Raw genomic sequence first — 18,973 nt, 5'->3', positions numbered from 1 at the left:
AAAGAGCATGAAAGAATATATGCTGCCCACAACCTTGGCACCTTTAGGCTCTGCAGCCTGTGCAGGCAACCAGACACCCTCCTCTCAACACTGAATCACATGAGCTTCTCATAGACCAGCGATTTTCAACCGGTGTGCCACAAGAATTTTTAAAACATGCAATACCTATTTAGTCAAAAGCACTGACTTCTTTTCCCTTGGATTGTTAAATTAAAAAAATGACAGTAGCCAACACAACAGTAGCTGTCCAGTGTGAATGAATCAAAATTATATCTCTTTTTCGTCAGATAGGCAAAATATATATTTGTGTGTGTGTGTGTGCTGAAGAACTTTAGTAATTAGTGTACGTGTGCCATGAGATGAAAAAGGTTGAAAATCACTGTCCTAGACAGATAAAGGTCTGTGATGCTCGGCATTGCCTTGTGAAACAGGAGGGCTTTGTGATGCAGTCTGGTGGTCTGGTTACATCCTCTGTGAGGCAGACGTGACAAGGTCTAGCATGTGGAGGCATTAGGTTTCAGGACCTTGAAAGACTAGAAAGATGATGGCTAGTGAGGTGTAGATTATGTTGAGCCCGACATTTGTTCTGTGGGAAATTGGATATCCCTTATACACATATGGCTCCATCATCATTATTGCATTGATTATTTGGCAAGCAAAAAAGAACCGCCAAAAATTGAAGTTGGGATCTAATAGGAGCCATTGCCGGGTAGGAAAACACTATGACCATGACCAAACCAATTTAAGTCTCAAATGAGATTTTATCTCCTTACTTTCTCTTGTTGCTCTTACTCTCTGCTCTTTTTTTTTTTTAATGGGGGTATCCCCATTGGATCCCAGAACAGCTCCATATTTAGGTGATTCTTCAGGTTGGTAGACACTTAGAGCCTCAGATGGCTGAAGGCCTTTGGCTACTGGACCACCCACCCTTTAATCTGTTCCACTTTCTCTCCTGTCTCATTCTGATCTCTCCACAAAACTTGCTCAGGGAGTGAGGGTGGAAGTGTGGAGTAAGGAAGTGCCTCAGAACGAGTCAGAAACAAAAGAGAAAGAAAATGATGGGTGAAAAGGTAGTATAGGGAAAAGAAAGGTAGAAGAATGTGTAAAATTGGTATACAGAAGAAAGGTTGGGAAATATTTGTGGGTTTTGTCTCATTTTAGACATGAAAAGAAAAGCATGTTCCAGGTTCAAACTTTAACTTTTTTGTCTGTAGCATCAACGGAGAGTCAAACAAAGGGTTAAAGATAGAACATCAAGAGGTAAACTCCCCCTCTCATCTCTGACTCCCCCCAACTGTAGGCAAGGTTCCATGCATTTTGCCCTTCTTTGACCTCTGGTGTGGGGGGGCCAGGTACTCTAACCACTAAAGCTTCCAGTTCCCAAACTGACAAGTTCTCCCAGAAGAATTTCTAGGTTGGGAAACTGGAGCCTGGGAATGTTCCAAAATCCTCTACCCTCTCCCAAGGAAGGAAGAATGAGGAAGTAGGGCAGAAGTCCTTAGCTGTGCCATTTACTAGTTTCATGGCCCTGTGGAATTCACTCCAGCTCTGAGTCTTTTCTCCATGAAATGGGCATCTGAAAATCCCACCTCACTCGCAGTGTGGCTGTGAAGACCTAATGGGATAGGTCCAGGACAGCACTCTGTAACTGGTTGAGTTGTACACAGATGTGCCTTAGGGCATCGACTGTTGGGGTTTTCAGTCTCTTCTCATTCAGAGGCCTTTAGCTTCTATAGGATCTCCCAAATCCTCTCGCATTCCATGTAACACTGTCTCCTGGTTTCTCAGCTAGGAGACTTTCCCGGAAAGAAGCTGAGAAGCCATGGGAACTGCTGGCTGTCATGAAAAGGTGATCACTCACTCTTTGTGGTGTCCCAGCTCCAGCCTGGATCATGTTGGTTCCTCTGCTTGGCCTGGAAAAGGGATGAGGAGAGGGATAATGGCTGGGAGGGAGTCGGACACAGTGGGGGCTGCAGCATGGTTGAGAGGGTTACCAGGGCAAAGGGGACTCAGACAACTCAGGAGGGAGGAGTTTCCCAGTTCTGCTCTGTTGATGCTCACGATGCTAGGGTCATGATGCTCCAGAATTCAGAATTTGACTAGTGCTTAATTCATAAAACCTATATGGGTTTGTACTCAGCCATGAGACCAGTTAGCCAGCTAAGAGAATGCGTGAATAGTGCATAAATAAGTCATCATTGTTATAGTCTCTTTACAGCCACACCCTTTCAAGGGAAGACCCCTGGGCCCTGCTGACATTACCTCCCCTGCTGCTGTGTCCAGGGAGCTCAGTTCCTGGGACAGCCCTCAGCCAGGAGCTTGATGTCTCATCCTCCTCTTAAGGACTCTAGAAAATGAGATTGGCTCCCCAGAGACGTTGTGTATACCTCACAGTCCCCAGGAAGCAGAGTTCCCACAAGGACCTCATTTTCCACAGCTTGGAAGTACTGAATACCATGCTGTGGCCTTCTTAGCCCCAAATGAGACTGAGTCCAGGTTCTACCTGGTGATGGCTCTGGTGAAGCCCTATCAGCAAACCATTGGTACCCCATCTCCCATCTCCTGGTTAAGCTTCTTAGCACAGGGCAGTGACAACTCACCCACCTCCCAGTTGCTCATGACCCTGCATTCCCATGGGTTGTCTGAGACCTTGCCCAACAAGCCCCAGGTCCTCAGCTCAGCACTCCATAACTTGCCAAATGGCATTTTCATAGAAAGAAAAGTAGAGGAGTAACCACTGGGGGAAAGGGGAGGTGGCCCCAGCACATAGAGGACTAGAGAGGGCAGGGCCAATCTCCAGGCAACACACTTCCAGAGAGGCAGGTGTCACTCCATCAGTAACAGCTGCCCTGTTTTCTCTTCCAGCCAGGGCTGGTTTCCTCAGGAGGGAAGTGTTCGGAGGCTCCTGTGTGCAGATCCTTCCTGCCCCATCTGCAATGCTGTGGCTCTGGAGATCAAGCAGTGGCTGGCTAGTGAGAACACCCCAGTCTCTCCCTCTTCATCAGGGCCATCACAGGACTCCTCTTGCCTAGAGATTTTGCCCAAGTCTAGCTTGTCTTTTGATCAGAGGCAGGGTTCCCAGCACAACAAAAAACTTTCACTTCCATCTGCAACCCCCTCAGTATCACAACTAATGAATCAGAAATCCTTAACCCAGTCAGCTGCCCAGTCAACCGGTACAGTCAGTATCCAAGACTACTGGGCTGACCACCAGCTAAAGCAGGGATATCAAGCACCAGATGTGTCCTGGGATGCAGGTGCTCTGTCTTCTTCAAGCCTTGAGGAGAACAGGATTCCTGTGAACCAGCAGGACAAGAAGAAGAGCAACACCCAAAGTCTCTGGGAGAAACAAGGTCAGTAGCCCTTAAGTACTCTTTCTTTCCTTCAACCCAGAACTGACAAACCTAAAACACCCCATGGCCTTGTGTTCCCTTCACCTGTTCTTCCTGTGTCACAAATGCTGTGAGCTATGTTTAAGTACAGGTATATAAATGCATACATTTCTATAGCTGAGGGCTTTCAAGATCTGTGGAAGAGTTCCTATTGCAGCTTATATCACACTGCCTCAAATATTTTCCAAGCCTAGAGGGAAAAAACAACATTTCTTTCATCATAATGCTACCACTAAGGCCTCTTTTGAAAAGATAGGCTTTTATCTCCCTGATCTTGGGTCATAGGAGGTCAGCCAGTCCACCCAAAATGTCTGGGTTTTTGAAGGATCCACTAAGGATCCAGAGCAAATATCACTGCAAGTGAGTCCCAAACTTCATGACTCCGACTCTACCCTCTACCACCCTTTGGTTACTAAATGGCCTCTTTCTGTTGCCTGGGGGACACACTGAGGACTCAGTGTTATCTGCAGCATAAGCACAGCTGTTTGTTTATGGTTCTGCTTTTCTGCACAGTCCCTAGTCTGCCCCTGGAGATCTCTCCACAAAGTGGGGTCCTCAGTACCTTTTTCTTCAATGATTTCTCCTTAATCTCTGTACTATCTGTTAGCTCCACCTTCTTCCCATCTGGATTTGGGCTTCTCTATCTGACTGTCAAAAAGCCCATATCAATGTTCCATTTCCAACTCTGGCCCAGTGTGAAGCTTTGGGGTGGCACCTGCTGCAAAGGCAGCTCCAGCATCAGTGGTGCTTGCCAGTTGTTGCCTGGAGATCTCTGTAGATGCAGAGAACCATACAACATAAGCCCTGAGACATGTTAATCAACCAGTCCCCTGAGACCCAGGGTCTTACCTGTGTGGGGAAGCCTGTTTCAGTCCTGAAGAGGCAGGTAGTGTTTTCCTATAGCATGCCCAGAGCTGCTGGAGTACCGCCTTCAGAAGTGGTCAGTTGAGCAGGTTGATTCACCATTGCTAGGGCCTGCTCCAGAAGAGCCAGCAGTCCTTCCAGTTTCTCCTGTCCCCTGACCGATGTGAGTGTCCCCTAGTCTGCAGGCCTAGAGGCCAGTGGAGATAGGGACCTGTCCTGATCCACTGAGGCAGATAGACCAGTCCACAGTTGCTTGCCTTGGCCAAGGCAGTGCTGCAGAGCCATATTGACTGCAAATGGGGAAGATCAGCTAGATCATTGTCCCTGCCCATATCTGCACTGGTGGGACTGCAGTATTTTAGGGCCCCTGGAAGCAACTTGGTTCCCTTACACCCCAGAAAGTAAGCCCTGCGTGGAAGTAGCAGTCAGTCCTTACATGGACCAGAAAGTGACACCTGAATACTGACAGGTCTTGATCAGCAGCAACAAGCCTCACCAGATACTGTCACTGATCACCCTGATCAGCACCTGCATGGATACCTTCTCAGAGAGTCACTGAGAGACTGAGTCACTGAGACAAGTTTTGGCCTTTTTGTTAGGGCTACTGTTTCTTTACTATGTGGCTCTCTTCAAGGCCATGGTCCCAGCAATCACTAGCCAATCAGCAATCACAGAGATGGTGCCTGGGCCTGTTGCAGGGGTCAAAGAGAACCTCTGGCTCAATCTCATCTAAACAGCAATGTATGAGTCCTGGGCCACACTTTCAAGATGCTGATGAAACTTGTGCAGACAGTGCTCAAGCATTCCAGATTTAACCACAAATGAATGGAGATGGTGCTTTAGATAGCCAGACAGATCCTAGTAGCCCCTATTCACTCAATACACCCATCTTGGCCAATCTAAATTTTTACCTGAAAAGTCCAGGGAAGAAACTTTGGCTGTCTCAAGGAATGTCTGTGCCTAGGAGTCCTTTAGGAGTCTAAACAATCAAGGGAAAACATTTCCCTAGGAACTCTCCAGCCCACCAGGCATCCCATGTGCCCCAGAATGTCCCACCTTAAAGGAGAGCTTGCAACTAAACTAAGAGGTGCAGCAGAATCAAAAGCAGGCTCATTCCAGAGCATTCCTTATGGTTCTGCCCACTGGGCCTTCAAGATCTCACAACTCAGTGGGGACATGACAGAGGCTCAGGTGCTTTGTGTTCAGCTGAAGGCCAGTGTGAACAACCCCAGCTTGAAGGAGCCCTGAGCTCCTTAACCTCAGGTTTCTACAAGGGTAAAGACAACTCCCTATTCCAGCAGAGAGAACAGATGTTGAAGGGAAACTCAAAATAGCAGAGAATTACAGAGAAGGGGATGCAGTGTTGAGGCTCTCCCCAACAAGAGAGAACATCTAACCTGCCAAGATTCAGGGGCCAGTAAAGACACTTCTAAGTAGGACCTCTAAAGCCCCTGATGTATCTCCAGGATCTTTCTCAGGTAGAATTTTAGTTTGACAAACATGGTTGCCTTAAATGAGTAGGGACTAGCAAGGGTGTGTCTGGATCTAGAGAGCCACCATCTTCATCCTCCCAGCTTACTGCTCCCTGTCGGCACCTTCACCAGCTTCTCCCTCACCTTGAGTTCCTCCTGTACCCTCCAGCATTCCTGGGGACAAAGATTCAGATAAAAATATTCACTTATAGTAGAATCTAATGAACAAAATAAACTGATGAACAAAATAGAAACAGAGGCATGGATACATGGAACAGACTGACAGCTGTCAGAAGGAAGGGAGGGCTGGATGAAAGAAGGTGAAGGGATGCTCTTAACATATATGCATAACCCATAGGCAACAGTTGTGGTGATGGCCAGAGGGAAGCGGGGTGTGGGGACTGAGTGGAGGTGGGCAAAGGCCGGACTGGGGGAGAAATAGGGACATCTGTAATAGTGTCAACAATAAAAATAAAGATAAAAAAGGCTGTTAGAGCACGCTGAATGACCTCATCCAAATAATGATTCCTGAGAATGTCAACTCTGGAGTGCCCAGAGCTTCAACAACCTGGCCTTACAGGATCAATTTACTAGGCCACCATTCACTAGGCCAAAATTTGAAAGCCCAGCATTTGAAGGGACCACATTTTTCAGATCCAAACTTTGCAGATCCAAAATTTGTCAGGTCACACTTTCTAGGGCCAGGAGCTATAGGGTCTGGTAAAGGCAGCTCATACTTACAAGAGCCCTACCCTTCCAGAAACTGCAGAAGCTGGCTTGGAAAATAAGAGGAAGCATGTTCCACACTGGATTAACCCCAAGGTGAAAGGTGAAGGGCATAAGGAATCCGTTCTCCTCTCTAAGGAGGAAACACTGGTCAAAACCACAGCACAAAAGGTTGAGAAGAGTCCGCCCTCCACCAAAGGCCCTGTGAGGCTAGCTAAGTTGGAGAAGACAACAGAGGACAAGGGTATCACTTTCTTTGATGCCCACCAATGCCTAGACAATGAAGTCCAGCAACACCGCTTTCAGCCCCGGCGCTCCTCATTCCAGTGCTTTTCCCACAACAGCCCTAAGCACTGTCCTCAATCAACTGGTGCCACTCAACTAAAAATCTCAACTCTCGCCTCAGCAGGAGGCACTGGCCTATACAAGGAGAATACCCATTCCAGAAAAAAGGAATTCCAAGTCTCTCAAACCTCTGCATCTCCCTGAAAAGGGCTGTCATCATTTCCATTATTATGCAGATGAGGCAGCACCTTCTCCAAATATACTCTATACCTCTAAGCAAAGAACCACCTGTTTTTGTCTCCTTATTTTCAATGTGGTATGTGATGGAGAGAGTAAAGTGTGTAGATAATACTTCCCACATGGTATAAGAGCTTAGACTCATATTTCAGGTGGGTCAACATTCCATACAACTCTTTCAGCCCTATTCTGGACTGCAGATAAAAGGACTTGAGCAGAAAAGGAAGACTCTCCTCTAAGATGCATTGAAGGTAAAGATCAGGCTTGAAATCTTCCTATGGTGTCTTTGGGCCCCAGAAGAGCAATGTGGACATGAGAACAGTATAAGAAGTAGTGGCCAGGAGTCTGGTGCATTTTTGTCCTTTGGCAAAATTCATAGATAACCTTTGTACATGCCCACAGTCTGGAGGGAAGGTTTTTAGAGGAGTGTGCACCATCCTTGAGGATGTGCTTTATGTTTATCAAAAGCAGAAAGCTAGTATGACAGACGTCAAAAGCAAGTGATAACATCTCCCCTCTCTGTGCCCTATTGTTAGTGATTAGCTCTTTAAGAGGTAAGCCATATGGGAACCTGCTGTGGCCCTTTTGTCTCTTGGACCCTCATTGCCTTTCATCAGTATGTAATGAATGCCTCCTAAAATAAAGAACAGTTGATAGGAAGGTCCCCAAAAACATCACAGTAAAAATGACTTTGAGCTGAGTTTTGCATTCAACAATTCAAGTATCTGAGTACTTTACATGTTAGGTACTATCACAGACCCTAGGGACATAACAGTGAACAGCACACAGGCCGTCTCCCATGGAGCTTGTGGAATCATGGAATAGACAGTTAAATAAGAAGTCACTAAAAGCAATGTGATAAGAGCTGGTTAGAAGAAGTCAGTCACCCACGGATGTAGAGTGCAGCATAGGGAATATAGTCAATAATAATGTAATAATGATGTATGGTGTCAGATGGGTATTAGATTTGTTGAGGTGATCACTTAGTAAGTTATATAATGTCTAATCACTGGGTTATGTACCTGAATCTAATATTGTATATCAACTGTAATTTGAAAATAAAAATTATTTTTTAAAGATGTTATTTTTAGAGAGAGGGAAGGGAGGGAGAAAGAGAGAGAAAAAAACATTGATGTGCAAGAGAAACATTGATTGGTTGCCTCTCACATACCCCCAACCAGGGACCTGGCCACAACCCAGGCATGTGCCCTGACCAGGAATCGAACCTGTGACCTTTCACTTTGTGAGACAATGCCCAACCAACTGAGCCACACCAATTGGCATAAAAATAATATTTTTTAAAGAAATAAATTACACAGGAGGGTATTTAACCTAGTTTGGGGGAGGCGTGATTCATGGAAATCTTCTTGGAAGACATGACATGTAGACAGTTGCAAAGTGTGAACGGAAGTTAGCCAGCAAGGAGGTTGTGGGGTAGAGAGAGTTTCCCAGGCTGAGAGTACAACATAAGCAAAGGCATGGTGTCAAACCAATGGGCTTACCTATCATGTCAGAGAACAGTGACTTGCTAGAGAAGTAACTGTAATAATAAAAAAAGTATATTAAAATGTTTGAAGGTTTGGAATGATGTTGCCAAGCTGGAGAATGAATGGAATTCACTCAACCATTTTTTTCATTTCTTCAACTAATATTGAGAACCTACTCCTTGCCAAGCACTTGTATAGGCACTGGGAAAATAGCAGTGAACAAAAGAGGGAGAAAACTTTGTCACCAATGAGCTTACATTGATGGTGCTCTCAAAAGGGAGATAAAGAAGCATAAATAGAAAAATATAGTATATAGAAGGTGGCCAAATACATGCAAAAATCATGGTAAGAGTCTTGGGGAAGACATAGGTAGGGTACAGTTGTAAATAGGGGGTTCAGGGAAGGTGTCCCTAAGACATTGAAATGTAAACATGGACTAGAGGGAGAAGAGAGAGTAAACCACATGGATAACTGAGGGAGAGCATTCCGGACAGAAAGTGCACGTGTCTGGAGGCTGGGGCATGCTAGGTCTATTCCAAGGAGCAAGGACAATGAGCCTGAAGCAGAATAATCAAGGGATAAAATACTAGAGGGTGAGGTCAGAACAGTGAGGGGGCAGACGAGGTAAGGCCTAGAAGGTTGTAGTAAAGACATTGACTCTGAGTAAATGGGGGAACTATCAGAGGATCTTCTTAGATCTGACTTATATTTTAAAAGGGTCACTTAGGCTGAGGTGCTAATAGAGGGTTGGGGCCATGGACTTGGGTAGAAGCAGTGAGATTCTTTATGAGGTTACTCCAGTCATGGTCGCAGCAGAGGAGACTGAAAGTATTTAGACACTGGTTTCTTTCTGAAGGTAGACAGAACACAATTTACTGATAGATCAGATGTGGACAGCTAGAGAAACAAATGTTAAGGACGACACCAATGTTTTTGGCTTAAACAACTGGCAAGACGGAGTTGCCACTAACTGTGGTGACAAATACTGTAGTTGGAGTAGGGCAGCAATTTTCAACTGGTGTGCTGAGGCAGGCACACTGGTGTGCTGCAAAACATGTTAAAACATGTAATACCTGACTTTTTATAGGCAGGGGCACTGATCTCTTCTCCCTTAGATTGTCAAATTAAAAAATGACAACAGCCAGCACAATAGCTCTTCAGTTTGAATGAATCAAAATTATACCTATTTTTTGTCAGATCAGCAAGAAATATATTTTTTTGGTGTGCCACAGAATTTTAGTAATTAGTTTATGTGTGCCATGAGATGAAAAACATTGAAAATTGCTGGAGATGTGTGTGATTGGGTATGTGGGGGTGCTGGGTAATGAGGAGTTCAGTTTTGTATAGTTAGAGATGGATATTGGACATTCAAGTGTACATGCTGATTAGACAATTTGGGTATGTGACCCTGGAGTTCAGGGAAGGGCCCAGGCTTTAGGCAGGCAGGCAGCCAGCCAGATAAATAGATATACATAGGTGATGATAGAAAGATGGATAAATAGATGATAAATGATAGATAGATAGATAGATAGATATAAAACCACGAACCATGAAACTGGACTGGGGAGGCAGATCAATTACTACATCAGCGTGATGAGTGCTATGGCGTGTGGGGTCCTGCCACAGGAGGAAGTACTCAGCTGATGAGGAGAACCCTAGGGTCATGTAAAGTGGTCACAATAAAAATGATCTTAAAAAATAAAAATAAAATAAAAATGACCTTAAGAGGCACCATGCATTCAACCATTAAAATATTTGAGTGCTTGCTGTGTTCCAGGACCTATTCCAGACACAGCAGTCACCGAGACATGGGCCGTGCCTCCATGGAGATCATCACCTCACGGGGCAGACAGTCTCACGTGCCCAAATTGTCTAACATATAATTGTCAGAATATACACTTGTACATCTAACAGTCATCTCAAAAGTGAATTCCTGACTCCCTGCACCGCTCCCCCACCCAAATCTGTTCTCACCGTAGTATTTCCCACGTAGGTTATGGCACCTCTCTTGCCAGTTATTCAGGCCAAAACCACTTTTCTTTTGTTTCTAACAGTCCACTTCCAATCCATCAGTAAAATCCTGTTGCCTCAAAACAAATGCAGAACATGACCACTTCTCACCTCCTCTGCTGCTATGATTACTGCAAATAGTATCACCACTAATCTCCCAACTTCCTCCTGATACCCCATCTCCTACAGTCTATCCTCAATACAGAACCCTGATGGTCCTCAGGAAGGGTCTTGGCTACAGTTGATTGGTTGGTTGATTAACTGATTGACTGATGTATATAAAACCATGAGACCAGATAAGGTCACAAAAGTAATGAGTATAAATGAAGGACCAAGGCATGGGAAGTGCTGTCATTTCCTTATGACATGGTTGGGGGGACTGTGGGATGCCCCTGCCTCACTGATTCCTAAGGAAATCCAGGATGACTCAACATTCCATCAGATGAGGAGGAGGTCACCAGGACTCCCTTCCTCTGATAGGACCCCACTTGGCACAATGTGTTCATTGCTAGCAGATGCAGAAAAGCCAGGATGGGAAGAAGCAGGAATGTGTCCTCCTCTGAATGGTGGTGTTGTGCCCAAGGGATGATGCCTAACCCCTAGTGTGGCCTCCAGGATGAGGAGGCACAAGGCCCAGGCCTGCTGAGCCAACACCCTCCAGGTGTTTTCCTAAAGCCTCCCCAAAGATCATTGGAGGTCTTGTGACAGGTGCATCCTCCCTGCCTGGAGCGAGTTGGGCACAGAGTCATGTGAAAGGATGCCCAGGAGAAGGAAAGTGACGCAGGTCGGTCACCAGAGCACCAGGTGGGAAGCCAAGGTTAATGTGCACACATCCTGTCTTAGGCGGAGCAGGTCTTTCCCATGGCCCTCACAGGCTTCTACCTGCCCCAGCAGATTTCTATCTTGGAATTTCAGACAACTGACCACCACCAGTTGCCTGAGTTTTGTACCTGTTCACTCCACCCTAATGGGAAGTCATAGAATATGCCAAGCAAGTGAGTGTGTGAGACCATCTCCTTGCTCTTGCTCAATCCTGTCATGCCAGCCTCTTGCCAGCAGGGGACCCAGATTCTCTGAGCCTGAACTGAAACTCCCTGCCCTGCTAGACTTCCCAGCCTATTCGAAAGCTCCTACTCAAGGGCTCAGTTATCTCTGCTTGTCCACTCAAATTCTAGTCCCTTTTCTCTGTGGGTCTTTGAATACAACATCCCCTACCCCTAAATTCCCACATCCTCTGAATCTTAACCTCCTTCCACAGGTTCATCTTATTTTGGCTAACCTTTCCATTGCCACCCTATACTTGCCCCATCCAGGCTGAATCCCTAGGAAGATGTTAGTAATGTATGAATACAAGGTCTGCCCAGATGGTATTCAGCTGTGTAGTATGAGAAATAGAGACATTTATTGAAGAAGATACAAGATACAAGAAACATTGTACATAGGACAATGATGCCTCAGTCCTCTTCAAAGTAGGCACCTTGGGACCTCACACAGTTCTCCCAATTGCCATCAGCTACCCTGCCATATTATCCTAAATCTCACTGACAGTCTGAAATCTTTTCCCTTTCAAAGGTGATTTTAATTTTGGGAAAAGTCAGAGGTTTCAGGGCACCACATCTGGGCTGTAGGGGGCTGAGTCACCTGGGTGATTTGACGTCATGAAGAAAGTCTGCATGAGACTTGATGCATGAGCGGGTACATTGTCGTGATGAAGCTGACAATCACCAGGTGCCCATAGTTGCAGCCTTCTGAATCATGTGAATAGTTTCTGTGGAGCAATGTTCAAGCTTAATGAAAAATTTGATGCAGATTCATTGCTCTACTTGCTTAGTCATTGTGAATGCAACACTACACAGTACACATGCTCATTCAACAGCATCTACCACCCCCACTGACTAGTACAGTGAAGTCATTGTTGTTCACACATGTGCATTTCCATCCACTTCCCTTGGCTGCCAGGTTATATCGATGTTGCACAAACCATTCTTGTTATATTAAAAATGGCTGAACTTTTTCCAGACAGACTTCGTATAGTGAAAAAGCAAGTTACAAAAATATTTATATTATAGTATAATGTTTGAAATAGTAAGAATGTTTTTAGAGCAGCTTTAGGTTTGCAGAAATATTGAACAGCGAGTACACAGCATTTCCATATACCCGTTTCCTGCCATTAGCCACATACAGTTTCCTGTATTATTAATATCTTGCATTTAGTGTGGTGCATTTGTTACAATTGCTGAGCTAATACTCATACATTATTATTACTAGAGTTAATAGTTTACAGTAGGGCTCACTTTTGTGTTACACATGCTATGGCTTTTGGCCAATGTATAGTGACATGCATCTACCATTATGATGTCACAGAGAATAGTTTCACTGCCCTAAAAATATCCTATGTCCCACCTCTTCATCCCTTTATCCCTTCACTCAATCCCTGGAACCCACTGATTGTTTTTTAATTGTGGAAAAATATACACAACATGAAGTTTACCATTTTAACAATTTTAAGTGTTCAATTCAGTAGCATTAAGTACATTCTCAATGTTGTATATACCACAATCTCCAAAATGTTTCATTAACCCAAGCAATTTAAACAATAACTCCCCATTTCCCCACCCTCCCCTAGGACCTATTAACTTCTATTTTACTTTTTGTCTCTATTAATTTCCCTATTTTAGGTACTTCATATAAGTGGAATCGTGCATTACTTGCCCTTTTGTGTCTGGTTTATTTCGCTTAACACAATGTGTTCAAGGTAGATCCATGTTATAGCATGTATCAGAACTTAATTTATTTTTATGGCTAAATAATATTCCATTATATGGATATATCACATTTTGTTTATCCATTCATCTGTTGATGAACACTTTGGTTGTTTCAACCTTTTGGCTATTGTGAAAAATACTTCTATAAACATGGTGTGTAAATATGTTTTGAGTTCCTACTTTCCACTCCTTTGGGTATATACCTAGGAGTGGAATTGCTGGATCATATGGTAATTCTATGTTTAATTTTCAGGGGAATCACTACCAAATTGTTTTCCACAGCAGTTGCAACATTTTATTCCCAGCAGCAATGCATAAGGGTTCCAGTTTTTCCAGATCTTTGCTCTTGAGAGCAAACACTTGTTCTCTCTCTTTTTTAAGAATAATAACCGTGCTAATGGGTATGAAATGTTATCTCGTTGTGGTTTTGATTTGAATTTCTTTGATGACTAATTATGTTGAGCATTTGTTCATGTGTTTAGTGGCCATTTATACATCTTCTCTGAAGAAATGTCTACTTAAGTCCATTGCCCATTTTTAATTTTTTTGTTTGTTTTTATTTTGTTAGTCTTTGTTTGGTGTTGACCACTGATCTTTCCATTGTCTTCATAGTTTTGCCTATTCCAGGACATTTTAGAATTGGAATCATATAGTATACAGTCTTTTCAGATTGGCTTTTTTCACTTAGCAATATGTATTTCTTCTGTGTCTTAAAGAGATTGCTAGCTTATTTCTTCTTAATGCTGAATAATATTCAGCATTATAGATTTACCACAATTTTATGTTCATTCACCCATTAAAGGATATATTGGTTGCTTCTAAGGTTTGGCAATGACAAGTAAAGCTGCTGTAAACATTTGAGTGCAGGGTATTTTTGTGCACATGTTTTCAGTAAATTTGCGTAATAGAAAGGAGCACAAATGCCAGATAGTGTGGTAAGAGTATTTTAGTTTTGTAGGAAACTGCTGAACTGTTTTCCAAAAGGGCAATACCATTTTGCATTCCCACTGGCAATGTGTGAGAGTTCTTGTTGCTCCATGCCCTCACCGACATTTGGTGCTGTCAGGGTTCTAGATTCTGGCCATTGTAATAGGTGTGCAGTGATCTCTCATAGTTGCTTTAACTTTCCATTCTCTAATGACATGTGATGTTGCCTATCTTTTGATATGCTTACTTGCCATTTGTAAATATTTGGTGAGTGTTCAGGTCTTATGACCATTTTTAAATTGGGTTTTTTTTTCTTATCGTTGAGTTTTAAGAGTTCTTTGTTTATTTTCTTATTGTTGAGTTTAAGAGTTCTTTAACAGTCCTTTATCAGGTAGGTGTTTTGCAAAGATTTTAAGTGTGGATTGTCTTTTCATTTTCTAAACAGTGTCTTTTGGAGAGCGGAAGTTTTTTTAACTTTAATGAAGTTCAACTTAACAATTTTTTTGTGGAGTGTGCTTTTGGTCATGTATGTAAAAAGTCATCACCAACCCCAATATAAATTTTTCTCATAATCTCATTCTCGAAAGAAAAAAAGGTATGTATGGCTTTATTTTTCATCCACTGTTAATCTGCACTTTCTAATTTTATTATATTACAAATTAATTATACATTTTATTGTATAGTAAAAAAAAACCCAGGGTTGGCAACATAGTAGGTTATTTTAGTTTTATATGTAAAACTCTGTGACCCAGAAAACAGCTTTACTGGTCTGGCTTTTGTTTTCTCTATTGGTGAGCATTGGAACACAGCGTCAGAGTTCCCTTTCTGTCATAAGCTTCTAGAATGTTCATGGGTTTTTTTTTTAATTTATTTTAATGGACCTAACTGGAGCATCCTACCAAGGGATATGTAACCACAGGGCAGGGGAGGAGTGTGTGTGTATGTAAGCTTTTTTAAGGCTATTCACCTAGAAGTTTCTTTTTTTTAACCACTCAGACTGTATTCTCTCACCTAGAAGTCTCTTGAAATGAGAGGTGGGCCTATGGTCCTCAGACATGGTCCCCATGCCTCACACCTCAAAGACACAGCTATGCTGTGTGGTTGGGTGGGAAAGCAAGTCCCTGACTTGCAGTGAGAGGAACAGGCCCACCACACCAAGAAGGAGAATGCAAAACTGACTCACACCCTTCACTGTGGACCTTCCTCATGATCAATTATTATAGCCAAGGCCACAGTATGTTCCTCAGAAAACTTTTATGGTTTGGCTTTCAAATTTTCTTACTGTGACCCATAATAAAAAATATAGTTTACAATGTGACCCTCTACATATATGGTATGAACACATGTTCATAGATTTGTAACTGTACTCAAAGTCTTGTGAAACCATCCTACTTTTAGTAGACATGATGCTCCCTGAGATTATTTAGTCTCCCTATTCTATTTCATGAAAATGACCCTGACAGTGACTGTCTAAAATAATTTCATGACTTCCTGATGGGTCTGGACCTGTAATTTGAAACACATAGCCTGAGGATTATTTTATATTTTTTAAATTTGATTTTTTATTTTTACTGTATTTTATTTTATTGATTTATTTATTATTTATTAATTTATTCTATATTTATTGAATATTTTATTGATTATGCTATTAAACTTGTCCTATTGTTTTCTCCCTTTTGTTTTCCTCTGCCCTGTAACCCCCCTCCCACCATCATTCCCACCTTAGTTCATGTCCATGAGTCATACATATAAGTTCTCTGGCTTCTCCATTTCCCATGCTATTCTTAACCTCCCCATGTCTATTTTATACCTACCATTTATGCTTCTTATTCCCTGTACCTTTTCTTCCATTCTCTCCCCTCTCCTTACCCACTGATAACTCTCCTTGTGATCTCTATTTTTGTGAATCTATTCCTGTTCTAGTTGTTTGCTTAGTTCGTTTTTGTTTTTGTTTTTTAGGTTTGGTTGTTGATAGTTGTGAGTTTGCTGTCATTTTAATGTTCGTATTTTTTATCTTCTTTTTCTTAGATAAGTATCTTTAACATTTCATATAATAAGGGGCTGGTGATGATGAACTCCTTTAACTTGACCTTATCTGGGAAGCACTTTATCTGCCCTTCCATTCTAAATGATAGCTTTGCTGGATAGAGTCATCTTGGATGTAGGTCTTTGCCTTTCATGACTTGGAATACTTCTTTCCAGCCCCTTCTTGCCTGTAAGGTTTCTTTTGAGAAATCAGCTGATAGTCTTATGGGAACTCCTTTGTAGGGAACTGTCTCCTTTTCTCTTGCTGGTGCTTTTAAGATTCTCTCCTTATCTTTAATTTTGGCTAATGTAATTATGATGTGCCTTGGTGTGTGCTTCCTTGAATCCAACTTCTTTGGAATCTCTGAGCTTCCTGGACTTCCTAGAAGACTTCTATTCCTAGAAGTTTTCCTTTGCCAGATTAGGGAAGTTCTTTATTATGTTCTCAAATTAGTGTTCAATTTCTTGCTCTTCCTCTTCTCTTTGTGGCACCCCTATGATTTGGATGCTGGAATGTTTAAATTTGTCCTGGAGGTTCCTAAGCCTCTCCTCTTTTTTTTTTTTTTTAATTCTTGTTTCTTCATTCTGTTCTGGTTAAATGTTTATTTCTTCCTTCTGATCCAAACCATTGATTTGAGTCCAGGTTTCCTTCCTTTCACTGTTGGTTCCCTGAGCATTTTCCTTTATTTCACTTTTCATAGCCTTTACTTTTTCCTCTATTTTGCAACCATCTTTAACCAATTCTGTGAGCATCCTGATTACCAATGTTTTTTTTCCTTTTATGTGCGATGTTCCACACAAAATGTGAGTAGCTCTAAAATTAAGGCAAGCAGCTGTGCTGTTTGATAATTATCAGGACAAATCGTACAGTTTTTGTTAGGTCTGACTATATTACCCTTCTCACATTTGTCTTCTGAAGTATTTGTCAAAAGTGGTGCCGTGAGGACATGCATACAATGGTTGTAGAAGAAATTCAGAAATTTACTTTTTTCAGTTTTATCATCACTCTGCTGGGCTTCTTGCATGACAAATTCTCAGACAATGGATGGACTAAATACTACTAAATAAAAAAATATGTCTGTAGCAGCTGATCTGAGTTGCAAATCATCCATGGCCATTACAATTTCAAGAGCAGGAAGAATTCCCAATTTTGCTAAAGTTTTGAAAAATGCATCCCTGTTTTGAGGTTGTAATGTCTGAGAAAATGCACAAAATTCCTTGAAAAAATTAACCACTTCACACCATTTATCGTCATCTGTGGCCTCATCTGTTAATTATGCAAAAACTTCAGACAAAACTTTCTCACCTTCCTGCAACATTCTGACTATTTCAACTTTGTTGAAGAAAATAAAAGAAACAAAAACAGATGGCATAGGCAAAATGATGTCCTGAATGTACTGTACCCTGTAAGTCTGGTGTATTTTTTGCCTTAGCTCAGAGTCTGTTATTGGTATAACTTCCTTAAACTTTGCAGTTTTGGTCAGGAATTCTCTATGCCTTTTTGGCTGAGCCAAAGCAGGGTCATTCAAGGGATATCCCACAACATCCATGATATACTCATCAGAAAACATGACTTCAAACAGAGTTGCCCTATTTAGAAATAGGATTCCTCTAATAATTTCATACAAATGGTATAAGCCTTCAGTGGTTTCTAGGTTCTCACAGCTTGGAATAGCTGCAGTAGTTTTTTAATATAGCCTTCATTTTCCAAGGCCAGAGCCAGCTTTTCCCTACAGATAGGTGAGGGGAGCACTGAGGTAACTAAGTCAGCAAGCTCTTCAAGTTTATTGAGTTCACATGTGGGCAGGTCACTCAGATGACTGGTTTTAGGCATTTCTTCACACCATTCTTCTTCTGATTCATCAGTGAGGTCCCGTGTGACTTCCACTGATGGATCCTTACCTTGAACCTGACAAATTTTTTCCTAGATCTCATCATGGCCAGCTTTTTCCTGAAAACTTAGAGCCAAATCATAGTTTTCAGCTTCTAACAAAACAATTAATGTACCCTGTTGTTTCTGATATGCAGTGTTTGATTTATCTTTGATTCCAAGAGTAGGGATCTGTGGGACTCTGCCTGAACCAGCAGCAACTTCCCCTTAAGCTCCCCCCACAAGTGAGAGACGTGCCTGGTGCCTCGGTCATCCCATTGCCGGTCTTCATTCAGAGTACAGACCTTCACTCGCCGCTTTGTGTCCGACATTGTGGCTGCTGTCCCCACCGCTCTGGCCACCACCTCCACTTTCACTTTGTCCACACCTCTCACTCTTGAGAGATGGTAGCAGCAGTGGTGGCAGCTCCAGCTCCGCTTGGCCCAAGTTCACCATGGCTCCCATGGTTCAGCCACACGAAGGGGCAACAAAAACCACCAAGACCTCTATGACCAGAGTTCTGGTTACCTCACTTTACCCCTCCACATACCCACCCTCCCCTTTGCTTCCCCCCGGAGCTCACTTGCTCTCCTGCCCCTGCAGTAACTACTACACATTTGCTATCTTGTAACCCAATTCTCCCTGCCTTTTTCTTCCTCCTCCAGCAGGTTTGCATGGGCTGTCTGAGCAAGGGCTATAGTGGTGGATGAGGCCAATTCTGATCACCAGTGTTTTGAACTCTGTATCTGATAGGCTGGCTATCTCTTCATCGCTTAGTTGAATTTTTTCTGGAGCTTTGATCTATTCTTTCATTTGGGCCATATTTTTTGTCTTGTTGTGCTTTTTATATAATAAGGGGCAGACCTGAGGAATTCGCCAGGTCGGAGCAACCTACCTCCATGCATTGTGGCGC

At 42.8% G+C, this 18,973-nt stretch overlaps 1 protein-coding gene and 1 pseudogene across 1 annotated transcript; one reads left to right on the top strand and one right to left on the bottom strand.

The window, feature by feature from the left end:
- Positions 1–565: 565 nt before the first annotated feature.
- FAM205C (family with sequence similarity 205 member C) lies at positions 566–6,943 on the top strand. Its single transcript, XM_045839999.1, has 5 exons — positions 566–709; positions 1,215–1,260; positions 1,789–1,849; positions 2,866–3,353; positions 6,489–6,943. The coding sequence occupies exons 1-5, from the start codon at positions 566–568 to the stop codon at positions 6,941–6,943; spliced, it is 1,194 nt and encodes a 397-aa protein (XP_045695955.1).
- Positions 6,944–16,969: 10,026 nt separating this feature from the next.
- On the bottom strand, positions 16,970–18,407 carry LOC123820160 (annotated as a pseudogene).
- Positions 18,408–18,973: the final 566 nt, after the last annotated feature.

This window comes from Phyllostomus hastatus, unplaced genomic scaffold (assembly GCF_019186645.2).
Source record: "Phyllostomus hastatus isolate PE091 unplaced genomic scaffold, TTU_PhHast_1.1 phas_contig_34, whole genome shotgun sequence".
Lineage (NCBI taxonomy): Eukaryota > Metazoa > Chordata > Mammalia > Chiroptera > Phyllostomidae > Phyllostomus > Phyllostomus hastatus.
Note: the sequence above shows the minus strand (reverse complement) of the source record. Positions and strands in the feature narration are given on the sequence as shown.

Bases quoted from the DNA above. Each gene is read 5' to 3' on its own strand.
- FAM205C (XM_045839999.1), top strand. From the start codon at position 566: ATGTTGAGCCCGACATTTGTTCTGTGGGAAATTGGATATCCCTTATAC. The intron at 1,850-2,865 runs GTGATCACTCAC...TTTCTCTTCCAG, and splicing joins CTGCTGGCTGTCATGAAAAG to CCAGGGCTGGTTTCCTCAGG. The intron at 3,354-6,488 runs GTCAGTAGCCCT...CTACCCTTCCAG, and splicing joins AAGTCTCTGGGAGAAACAAG to AAACTGCAGAAGCTGGCTTG.